Source organism: Crocodylus porosus, unplaced genomic scaffold (genome assembly GCF_001723895.1).
Source record: "Crocodylus porosus isolate Cpor-Errol unplaced genomic scaffold, CroPor_comp1, whole genome shotgun sequence".
Lineage (NCBI taxonomy): Eukaryota > Metazoa > Chordata > Crocodylia > Crocodylidae > Crocodylus > Crocodylus porosus.
The window spans coordinates 55194942-55205890 of record NW_017728951.1 but is presented as its reverse complement, the minus strand read 5'-3'; the positions used below and the strand labels follow the sequence as shown (position 1 = coordinate 55205890).

At 43.9% G+C, this 10949-nt stretch overlaps 1 protein-coding gene across 2 annotated transcripts; it reads left to right on the top strand.

The window, feature by feature from the left end:
* The first annotated feature begins 2563 nt into the window (after window positions 1-2563).
* On the top strand, window positions 2564-10007 carry GPRIN2 (G protein regulated inducer of neurite outgrowth 2). 2 transcript variants are annotated; one of them, XM_019556283.1, is made up of 2 exons: window positions 2564-2718; window positions 7331-10007. In XM_019556283.1, exon 2 carries the CDS (start codon window positions 7344-7346, stop codon window positions 9099-9101), a length of 1758 nt encoding a protein of 585 aa, XP_019411828.1. In that variant the 5' UTR covers window positions 2564-2718; window positions 7331-7343; the 3' UTR covers window positions 9102-10007. The 2 variants fall into 2 exon arrangements, with proteins under 2 accessions (XP_019411828.1, XP_019411827.1); XM_019556282.1 differs by lacking the exon at window positions 2564-2718 and adding an exon at window positions 6192-6315.
* Window positions 10008-10949: the final 942 nt, after the last annotated feature.

Genomic DNA, 10949 nt, shown 5'->3' with positions numbered 1-10949 from the left:
CACAATCCTCCACATCCACCCACCACCTTCTCCCACACCCCTTTCTACACCTCTTCTCACCACCTTCCTGCAAACACCACATCCCTCTCATCATACACCCCTCATGTGTGAAGAAAACCAAAAGCACAGATCAACACAGATATTTAGAATTTATTTTTTCATGATGATAGAGACATTGGTAGGCTTCCAAATTGCTTTAACATTGTAAATATACCAATAAAGTGTTACCCAACTTATCACTGTCTCTCTCTCTCTCTCTCTCTCTAGATGTGTGTGTAGAGTGGGTTTTTTTATTTTAAATGTGGAAGAACATGGATTTGGGGGTGTCTTAAAAAATGGATTTGGGTACAGCAGCAGCGGGTGGGGGGGAGGGGGACATGCACCAAGCCCAGCCTGGTTCTGCCAGCCCTGGGGCTGCTCTTGCCACCCAGCTGGGCTGGTCTTGTGGCAGCATGACCCGGTGCAGCACGCAGGAACCGCATGCCAGGCCTAGCTGGGTCCTGGGCCCCCTCTGCAGCCCAGCCAGGCTGGGCCCATGGTTTCATGCAGTAGTCCAGCTGGCACAAGGGGTAGTGTCCCCAGGTATTAATTGACTGGGCCCCAGAAGCTCCAGAGAGCGAGTAGCCCTGAGCTGCTTGCCAGGACAGCTTTTTGTATGGATGGGGCCAGGACAGGGCAGCTTCTTATACTGCTGGGGACAGCACAGGTGCTGGCCCCAGGTTCTAGCTTCTCCTGGCTGCAGATTCGGGAGGAGCCAGGCAGAGTTATTATGCCCCAAGTGGCACAATTTCCTCCACACCAAAGTGCATGTGTGAGCACGTGCACTGAGGCAAAAAGCCCCGGCTCAAATCTGCACCGCTTCTATTTGAGCTGCTGCAAGTGTACGTGCATATGTGGATGCGCCCTCTGAGTGTTACCAAAATAAATGTGTCATTAGCATGGGAGGTAGTAGTATATGGACTCATACCAAAGAGGCCAAGGGAAATGTTATTAAGTACTTTATTAGCATGTGTTAAAACTAGTTTATAGAAAGTAAGAAACCTCTGGGGGTTTAAGGGGTTTGCCTGAAGCTGGAGCTCCATGAATTGAAATATCACATTAATCTGGATGAAAAAGAGATGAGAGAGGAAGAGAAGATGTGAAGGGAAAAGGACAGGACACGCTTATTTCACTAAACCAACAGGGAGGACTGATGGGAGAGGAGGAGAATTTCAGGTGTTTACTGGGGTTCTATATTAAGAAAAAGATTTCTATAAGACTTCTGTTTTTATAGGAAGTTGAAATGTTTAAGGGTTTAAAATATGTAGTTGTATGTTTTCAATATGTAGTTGTTTCTGTGATTTATGAAGTCTTGTAAAACAAGACTGCTTAATATGTGCAGCTTTGTAAGCTTAGGATCATAAGTGTGTTTTTAATAAAAATTTTTTAAAAAAAAAAAAAAAAGAAAGATTCCCAGAAGCATCTTGGCCTCTTTGGCTAATATCAAATGTAGCACCAAGGGGAGGGTGTCAGGGCTGGCTCTGGCCCTCCCGGTTTCTACCTGGCATTGCGGTACCTCCAGGTCCACTGCCAGTTCCCTGTGGAGGTAACACTTGCCTGCTTTTTGTTTTGTTTTCTTTTTAAGGCACACACTCCCCTCCCCCTGCACATCCCTCTCATCTTGTATTTGAGTAAATATAGTAAGAAGGCATAAAGTCCTGTTTGGAGCTTCTAGCTTCACTGATACCTCCCTAGTCGCACCTGGGGAAGACAGCTATGCTGGCATGTCAATTCGTTCTGGGCCCACTATCCCAACCCCACACCTGCCTTGGGTGGTTCTGAAATCAAGAGACCGAGTGCTTCAAGAGCTCTCTAGACCCCTGTGTGTGTGTTGGTAGGAGGAAGGAGCTCCTTGGCATATTCAGCAGTACTGACTGGCTATGGTTTTTCCCATTGTCCCACTTCTTAAGGTAGAACAGCCAATTGACATGAAGTTCCTGGGGTGAGTGTTAGGTTTTTGCTGTAGGATAGCCAGGAAACCCTATATTTTGAAAGGTTTGATAATTAGGAGAGATGGAGGGCAGTTGTGGGAATGATAAGGGGGATGAGCATTACCTTGCTTTGGTGGTAAATGTGTATTCCAAATATAACAATTTGATACTGGTTTGCTATGTGAACTTGGATGTGTCACTTCAGCTCACCAATTCCCTGTTTCCTCACTGACACATGAGTAAAAGGATGTGCCTTTTCTGTTGTAAGATGCTTTGAGATCCATGTGATCTTGTTTGGGCATTCTGCCATCAAATACCCCTACTCCTCACATTTGTGCCAGAATTTGGGTTGCCCCAGTAGACTACAAAGCCCCTGTGGGGGCCTAGGGAGATGCTGGGGGGAGATGCAGTATTTTGCCTGGTTTCCCAATATGTGCTTTTCAGCATTACTTTGGCTTTCCAGGCTCCAGTTCACACACCCAGTTTGTCTAGGATGTACTCCATTTTTTCTACTTTCTCACAGTATTGTTTTAGCCAAAATCTCACATAAATGTCCTTTGGCTGGAGTATGTTTGAATTATAACCAGTCTCCCTCTCCTTGTGCCTCCCCCAGCAAATTTAAAAGCCTGCCGCTGGGGGTTTCCCTTGCCTGTCTGAAGTTTTGCTGGAAATACAGTCTGGTCTTGGAATCCCTGAAGCCAAGTTTCCTCCCCACTGCCCTGGCAGGCAAATTAGCCAATGCAAATTTGTGAGCTTTACCTTAAGTAGGTCCTGCATGATCTTGACTAAGTTATCTTTTTTTTTCTCCATTGGCAATGTTTTGTGAGTGCTATCTTGTCTTCATCCAGAATCTTACTGGGAAATCTCTTCCCCTCACCTCCATGTTGTGGGCTCCTAACTCCTGGTTTTGGGGGTCCTCACTTTCCTCTTCCTTCTCCTCCCCCCGCGCACCCCACACAGGGGTAGCTCAAGGTTCTGTATTTGAACTAATAAGAACAGACATTTTTGCAAAAAAAAATATTTCTAGATAGGTATATTACACACACATACTATAATCTTAACAGTCTTCAAATACATACATCATCATAGACCTATTACAATATGCACGCACGCTTTCCTGTGCATCCATTACAAAACTCGTATCCATGTTCCTGCGCATCCGTCTGCATTCACTTTACTGTTACAATTACACAGTTCCTCTATTTCTTTCCGTGGTCTCTATTTTTTAGTTAATTTTGCTGTTGCTTTCGTCATCTCTGCAGTTGTTGCTGTCCTTGTCACTCAATCTGCTTTCTTCTTTGCTGTCCTCACTTTCTTCCTCATTGTCAGTGCTCTCTTCCCCAGGTCCAGAGGGTGGTTGGGGGATGGAGGGCTGTGCCTCTTCAAGGATCTGTGCCAGTGGGACCCCTGCCAGATGATCTTTGCCACCTCTTTACCATCCTCTCCTACCATCTTCTGGCAATAGGTATGCAGCTCATTCAGTCCCATGTTCTCAACTGAGAGCTTTGTGTGCTGGTACATCAGGAGGTTACTGGTCTTCCCCAGGGTACTTATGATGCAGGAGACAAACTGGTCAAAGCAGGCTGATGGCAACCTCTGCTGTTTGGTGAGGTGCCTGTACAGTACCACCTCTCTAGTGATGGTCCTGACCCCTGTCACTACCCAGTGGAGCCAGATGCTAGGGGTCCTGATGATCCTTACCTTCCTTCACATGTCTTTGGCACATGGGCAGAACCACAGAAGGTGGTTGATGGTCTCTGCTGTGCCTTGGCAGGTTTCCTTGGGGTAGTTGGGTTGGCTTCTCTGACCCTCTCTGTGCCTCAGGGCCTGCGTGAGGAATGCCCGGTGGGCTGCTTGCCAATTCAAGTTCCTGTGGTCTTTCCATAGGCCCCTGTGAAAAAATACACTCCCCAACACCATGGCAGCTATTGCCAGGGAGCAGGTCCACTGTCAACAGTCTCTGTAGCTCTGACCATCTCCTGCATCTTCCTGTGGTTGCTCATGGTCACAGGGGCTTCTTTGCACAGGCCATACTTTTCTAGGACCTTGTAGAACCATGGGTGCTCTGTGGTCCACAGTCTCCTGTACTCACCATTGTCTCAGTAGGTGCCCTGCAAAATGCCTGGCAAAACAGACTGTTTTTGATTCCCTCTCAAACTCCACCTCTGAAACTCTGCCAGGTGGCCCCTGTGGTCACTTGGCAGCTCAAAGCACACTAGAAACCCATTATACAGTTCGCACCATGTATTCACACACCCATTCCATATCTGTACCACCACTTACTGCTCTCCTCAGCGGGCCTGCATCTGAAAAGTTCTGTGCCAGACCCCTCTCAACCTGATGAAGTCTACCATTTCTTTCCTGTCTTGTCCTCTTCTGTCTTCCTGTAGTACCAGTCCATTTCACTTAGTCCCATTTTAATACAGTCCTTGACTGTGAGCTCTGAGTGTCTGTTTAGGAGCATGTTCCTGGCTTTCCACACTGTATACCTGAAGCAGGATATGAACTGGTCAAAGCGAGCTGTTGGTCAGGTGCCCATAGAGAACCACTTCTCTGGTCAGGTCTCCGAAACTTGTCACCACCAGGAGAAATGTGTGGCCTTTCTTTCACACCTCTCTGGCATATGGGCAGCCCCAGAAGAGGTGGTCAGTTGTTTCTGCCTACCAGTGGCAGGTCTGTCTTGGGTAGTTCAGTGGACCTCTCTGCTCTACACTGCTTTTCCATGCCTGTGTGGGTAGTGCCTGGTGGGCTGCCTGCCAGTTCAGGTCTCTGTGCTGCTTCTGCAAGTCCTTGTGGAAGATTCACTCCCATACCCCCGGCAGTTGTCACTAGGTAGTAAATCTATGAGCAATATGGTGTCTCTTTCTCTTACCACCTCCCGTATCCTGCAGTGGTTTACCAGAGTCACTAGGGTAGCATTGTGCAGTTTATATTTCTCTCAAAAGTACTTCAAACTATGTATGATTTAGCAAACTATACTTCAAAGCAGAAAGTTCATGATTCGCCACATAGTTCATTGAGCTTGGCCCCAGTGGAGTCAACAGTGTTTCAAGCCATGGTGACCCCACAGCTCAGCACTGCTCAGTACATGTATACTTTAGATACCATCCCCACAAAGGAGCGAAATGCTAATTAGCCCCCCCACTCATGACTGGAACCTGGTGTGCTTACCTTGAGTCCTGGAATCCTCCAAAAATGGATATGTAGATGAGATGTGAAGAACCTGGTCTGACTTCACTTCATGGACGGCAGGGCCACACTACTTGTATGCAACAGGGTGAGAAAGGGGGCAACAGAGGGATGAACTGTTTGGAGTCCCATTTGGTGAAGTTTGCCAGACATTTAAGGCTGGTAAGAAATGGTGATAATTGGAAATGGGGGTGGGGAAGGTTCACCTCCACTGTGGGAGTGAAGGGAAGTTGAAATGTAGTCAAAATAGTAGGTCATCATGGCCTGAGTAAGAGTTGGTACTGAGGAGGACAGTGCTGAGGCGACACTACCATATATCTTATTTAGATGGGCTGCACTTATCCAGCCAAGGTGTTTTTGGGCTGTGGGCTCAGATCAAGCGTAGTCCTGTGCTTGCCTGGCAGGGGAAATACCATGATCACTATGGTGGCTTCCTAGTCGCACCTGGGGAAGACAGCTATGCTGGCATGGAGTAGAATCCACACAGGTAATGCATAGTTAACCTTGGCTTTATGCCCACTTTATGGAAATTGGAGACTCCTCCCTAGCTTGCTCCTTGGGGCCGTATGGCTGGGGGGCAAGTGAAACTCAGGGGCGTCCGAACCCCAAGCCTCCAGACTTGGGCCTGCAAGTAGGATGCCTGCCAATGATTCTGGAAATATCTGAAGCCCCAGATGGGGGTGGAGGATGTTTGCTGGTAGTAGGGCCACTTATGGTTCTGGAATGTCTCTCAGATTTGGAATTGAGTTTGGCTAATTTGGCTTGGAATATGGAAAATTTAATTTAAAAAAAGATGGTTTTTTGCTGCTTTGGGCTTGGGCCTGCACATAGGGTGCCTGCCAAAAGATTTGGAAGTATCTGAAGCCCCAGGCTGAAAAGTCTGGGGTGAAGGATACTTACTGGTAGTAGGTGTGGTTCTTGAACAGTTCAAAGGTTTTGGAACTCATCTAGCTGATCTGGCTAATTTGACCTGTTATACGAAAAATTTTCCCAATAAAAAAATAAAATAAATGTTTTTTGCTTCTCAGACTCTTGTGAGCCAGGATCAAGTTGGGGCATCTGAATCCTAAGATCTCTGGGCTTGGCCCTGCATGTCAGATGCCTGCCAGTGAGAGCCTGGGACAGAGGTTACTCACTGGCTGTAGCACCATACATGGTATTTAGAATGAGTGAGTTCTGCCTGCTCAGTCTATGGTTTTTGGAATGACTGAGTTCTGGTATATCAATATGATCTGGAACTGATTTAGGTGATTTGAGCTAGAACACGAAAATATTAATTAAAAAAAATTCTCATGGCAGGTTCCCATCGCCCTAGGGTTGTGGAGAAGAATAATTGTGCTCCTGCTGATGGTGGCATGGATCAAGACCTTGACTAGAGGGTGGTGCTGTTTGGTCACTTGAACAAGCAGCAAGGGACCCTGACAGACTGTTTCGACGAGTTGATCTACTTCAAGGACATCCACAGCAGAGAGGTAATTAAAAGCTGAGCAAAAACAGTGCAGAGCAGAGAGGTCCATTGAACTACCCAAGACAGACCTGCCACTAGTAGGCAGAAACAACTGACCACCTCTTCTGGGACTGCCCATATGCCAGAGAGGTGTGGAAGAAAGTCCATACATTTCTCCTGGTGATGACAACTTAGAGAAGAAAGGGACTTTTAATCAGACTGTTGAAAACATGTTTTGTTTTTTACAGCACCATTTAATATCAGTGACTAATGAACACCTAAGAGAAAAGCTGTCTTTGTTTAAAAATATCCCTACCTTCAGTTAAGTTGAGTGAGGTCTCTGGACACCCCAAGAACTGCTCCAACAAATTCAGGGGAGACCAGACTTGACATTATATCTTAGCAATATTAACAGAAACCAAGCAGGAAAAAAAGTCCTTTAAGCTGTAATAATAGACAATAGAGATACAATAATATGACAAGATTTTGATTCCAATTGAGGGAAAAGTTCTTACAGAAGAACAGTAAGAGCAAATACAAATGTATCCACTGGAGAATAAAGAAGGAGGCTGTATTTTGCTTTCTACAGATCCATATGGACCATGGAAAGCAAGGAAAGCTTAGGAAGTAGGTGCTTGGGTATGATATCTTTTGGCCTGATGCATCTACGAGTATATATTCAGTTCTGGGTGGATTTTTAAAATATTTTTTCCCTTTCTTGCAGTTTTTTTATTATCATGGCTGCTAACAGCCACCCGCTTCAAACTCCTTCCGATCAGGATACACTAAACTCCATTTACTGTGATTCCTTGACTGTCAACAACCATCCTCTGTCTAAGAGCTCCTCCAGTCTAGCATGTATTGGGCAACTGAATTCTGAAGAAAGACAGAGCAACAAACAAGATCTCAAGAAGAGTCTCAGTAGTACGGTCTGCCAAGTGCTGGCAGGTGAGAATGATGCCAGAAATGTCCTTAGTCCTGAATTGTCTGCTCTGCAATCTGGAGCAGTTGAAATTGCATCTGCAGCCAGAACAGTGAGTGATCAGTCACCTGCTAGCAATGCACAGAATAGAACCCAAACTGCAAATCATTTGCTGGCTGACCAGACCCCACACCCTTGGGAGGAGAAGGATAGTGTGATGCATGTCAAAAGTAGCACTATTGAAAATGTTCCTACAGCCTGTGGTGCGTGCCAGCAAAGCATGATTAGAGTAGGAAAATTAGGAACTGCAGTTCAAAGAAGTCATTCTGACCTAGTATGCAGCTGCAAGCAGCAGGGTTCTGTCACAGATCGGTTAGTGGATAACTCATCTTTACAGAGTTCAAGATATGGATTCAGAACTTATGAGAATACTTATCAAAACAGTATGGTTCTGATTCCAGCTTTGCATAGAGACCAGAAGGTACCCACAAACAACTTTGAAAGTGGTGGTGTTCCACAAAACAGTACAGTTTATACAGATCCTGGAACATTTCACAATATTGGTTTAGGACCCCACATGCCTGGGAATGGTTTCCCAAATGGGACAGTGCATAATGAAGCAATTAGGATTATCCAGGGTGGTATAATTTGCAGTAATGTTTCAAGCAGTATGTACTCCTCCATGATAAAGACAATTCACAATAGTACTGCAGTGCCTTGTAACACAAGACATGAGTCTGCCATAAAGGTAGATGCTACTATTCCTGCTTATTGTCATTCTTTACCAATATCATCTATTCAGCTTGTTCCAAGATTGGTATGCTCAATTAGTGAGTCAGGAAAAGAACAAGTAACTCCTGGATATTGTCATTCCTTTTCTACTTCAGAAGCAACAACTTTTCCTAAACTGGTATCATCAGTTAGTGAATCAGGCCTGGATGCAAAAAGAATTCTGAAATGCTGTAATGTTCCTAGGGCACAACTGCCAGACACTCAGCACAGCGCTCAAGAGAGCACAGCAGAACAGGAGATGCAGGCTGCTTACCTCCTCTTGAATAACCCGCAATGTGCAGACATGATGAAGACTAAAGACACGTGGACTATGACCTCTATGAATGACTTAACCAAAGCACTGAAACCTCTTCTTGAGTGTAAAGATGCAGAAGTGCAAACCATTCCAACAATGGAATACAAATCTGTGGCCACAAGTCCATCTGTTGTAATAGAAGACCACCCTCATGTGTTTCCAGAGGTTAATCTTGAACCGGACCTAGAGGATGCAAAATCTCCAGTTCGTGAGGTCAGATGGGATGATGAAGGGATGACATGGGAAGTATATGGGGCAGCTGTGGACCCAGAAGTCCTTGGATTGGCTATTCAAAAGCATCTTGAGATTCAAATAGAACAATTCCAGACAAACACAATACAGCTGTCTAGAAAAGGTACTGAGGAGCCTTCGGATAAGGATCCATCACATATTACTAAAGGGGAGAAGAAACGGCGATTTAGAACAATGATGCACTCTCTGAGAAATCCAAGCTGTTGTACCCATTCCAGTACTGCAGTGGAATGAAGATAGCTGCTTGACTTCAGCTTTTATTTCAAATTGTAAAGAAACACTGCCTCTTAAGAATTAACACAAATGGTTGAACTGTCTGCACCATTATAATGAGTTTGGATACTGAGCTGATGTGAAATGGAACTCAGTAAGGAAGAAACCAGAGGAGCTGGGGATGTTGAGTTATGTACATCACCACCTACAAGCTCTTGATTTTTTTTTAATTAAAATAGTACTGCTCTGTTCTTGTGTACAAGATTTAATAACATTATAAGGAATGATAGACTTTTATTCCTAAATGACTGTTCTTTCTAAGTTCTTATTGTTGTATGTCTATATACACCAACTAGGATTACACAAATAGAATAAAACACTTGAATTCTTTAGTAAAAAATTCTTAACCCTAAGACCTATTGCAATGAAATAGTTATGGGAAATAGTATACTATTTTAAGCTATAATTGAATTGCATTTTAGATGTTATCATAGTGTAAATGCCAATTAGTAATACCTAAAATAGAAAACTAAAGTTTAATTGCTATATAGTTAATGAGCGACAATGATCTGTTAGATGAATATGGAAAGTAGCTTCAGTCAATAAACTGGATACGCTGCAGACCAATGTATAGTTAGAGGACTACTGAAATAGCACTTACATTAGACTGTAGTTATAGTGAATTAAACTTTAAGTATTCAAAAGGATTAGTGCTTACACTGTAACTAAAGCACAAGTATACAGTTACCAAAGGTACCTAATTACTCATGCAGTCTGGCATATTTTTTGTACAATTGTATCTTAAACACAGGAAGGAAACTTGTATCTTGGATTATGCTGTCATACTTTGTGTCTATATTACAAATGATATGGAGTGGCTTTGGTGTTTCTTACATTAAATGTAGTTGTTTCTGAAGTCTGAATGTCCATCTACATTGAATTATGATTTTTTTTTTAACGGCACAAATGATAGATGTTTTGTCACAGATATTTTGTCACCTATTTAGCTGTAACCTGTACCTACACCTCATGTCCTATCTTGGGAGAGAAACATATTCCTAAAGTTTTATCATATGCCTATCCACCTTCTCAGTAATGCAACAAGAACTAAAGGAATTTGCTCTAATTAATATATTTGCACATGTGCTCTATCGAATCCCCTATTCCCAAAATATTTCTTAATTCAGATTATAAACCTTTTACAAGACACAGTATCCCCCCAGTCAGTGTGAAGGGGAAAATGTCCCTTGCCTTACATTTATATAAAAGGAAACCACATTAATACATTGTATATCATTAAACTGCTGCCAAAAGTAGCATGTGCTCAGTAATAGAAGCCAACTGTGAAGTCGATTAAATGCAGCCAATACTAAGCATAACTATAATATATATGGCCTATATTTGGTAAACATGCTGCTGGGAATCTCTCACTTGCTCTAATTTTTTTTTTTAAAGAATTTGGTTGTGTTCCAAGCCAAATCAAGTCCAAATCCATGAGTCACTCCAGAACAATATGTAGCCCTACAATTGGTAAACATCCTCCACTCCCACGAGGGGCTTCAGATTTTTCTAAAGTCTTTTAGTGGGCATCCTACATGCATGCCCAAGCCAAGAGGCTTGTCGTTCGGATGCCCCCAAGCTTTGCCTGCCCTCGGCCTTATGGCTGCATGAGCAAGCTATGGAGGAGTCTCCCATTTCCGTAAAATGAGCTTTAAGCCCTAACACCTCAGTAGGTACTAAACCACACCAGAAGAACAGTTATCCCAGAGAGGGCTTAAGAAAAACTGCCTTCTTGGAGCCAGAAACATTGTGTTTCCCCTGCCAGGTAAAGGATAAATGAGTACAGCCCATCTGAATAAGATATACAAT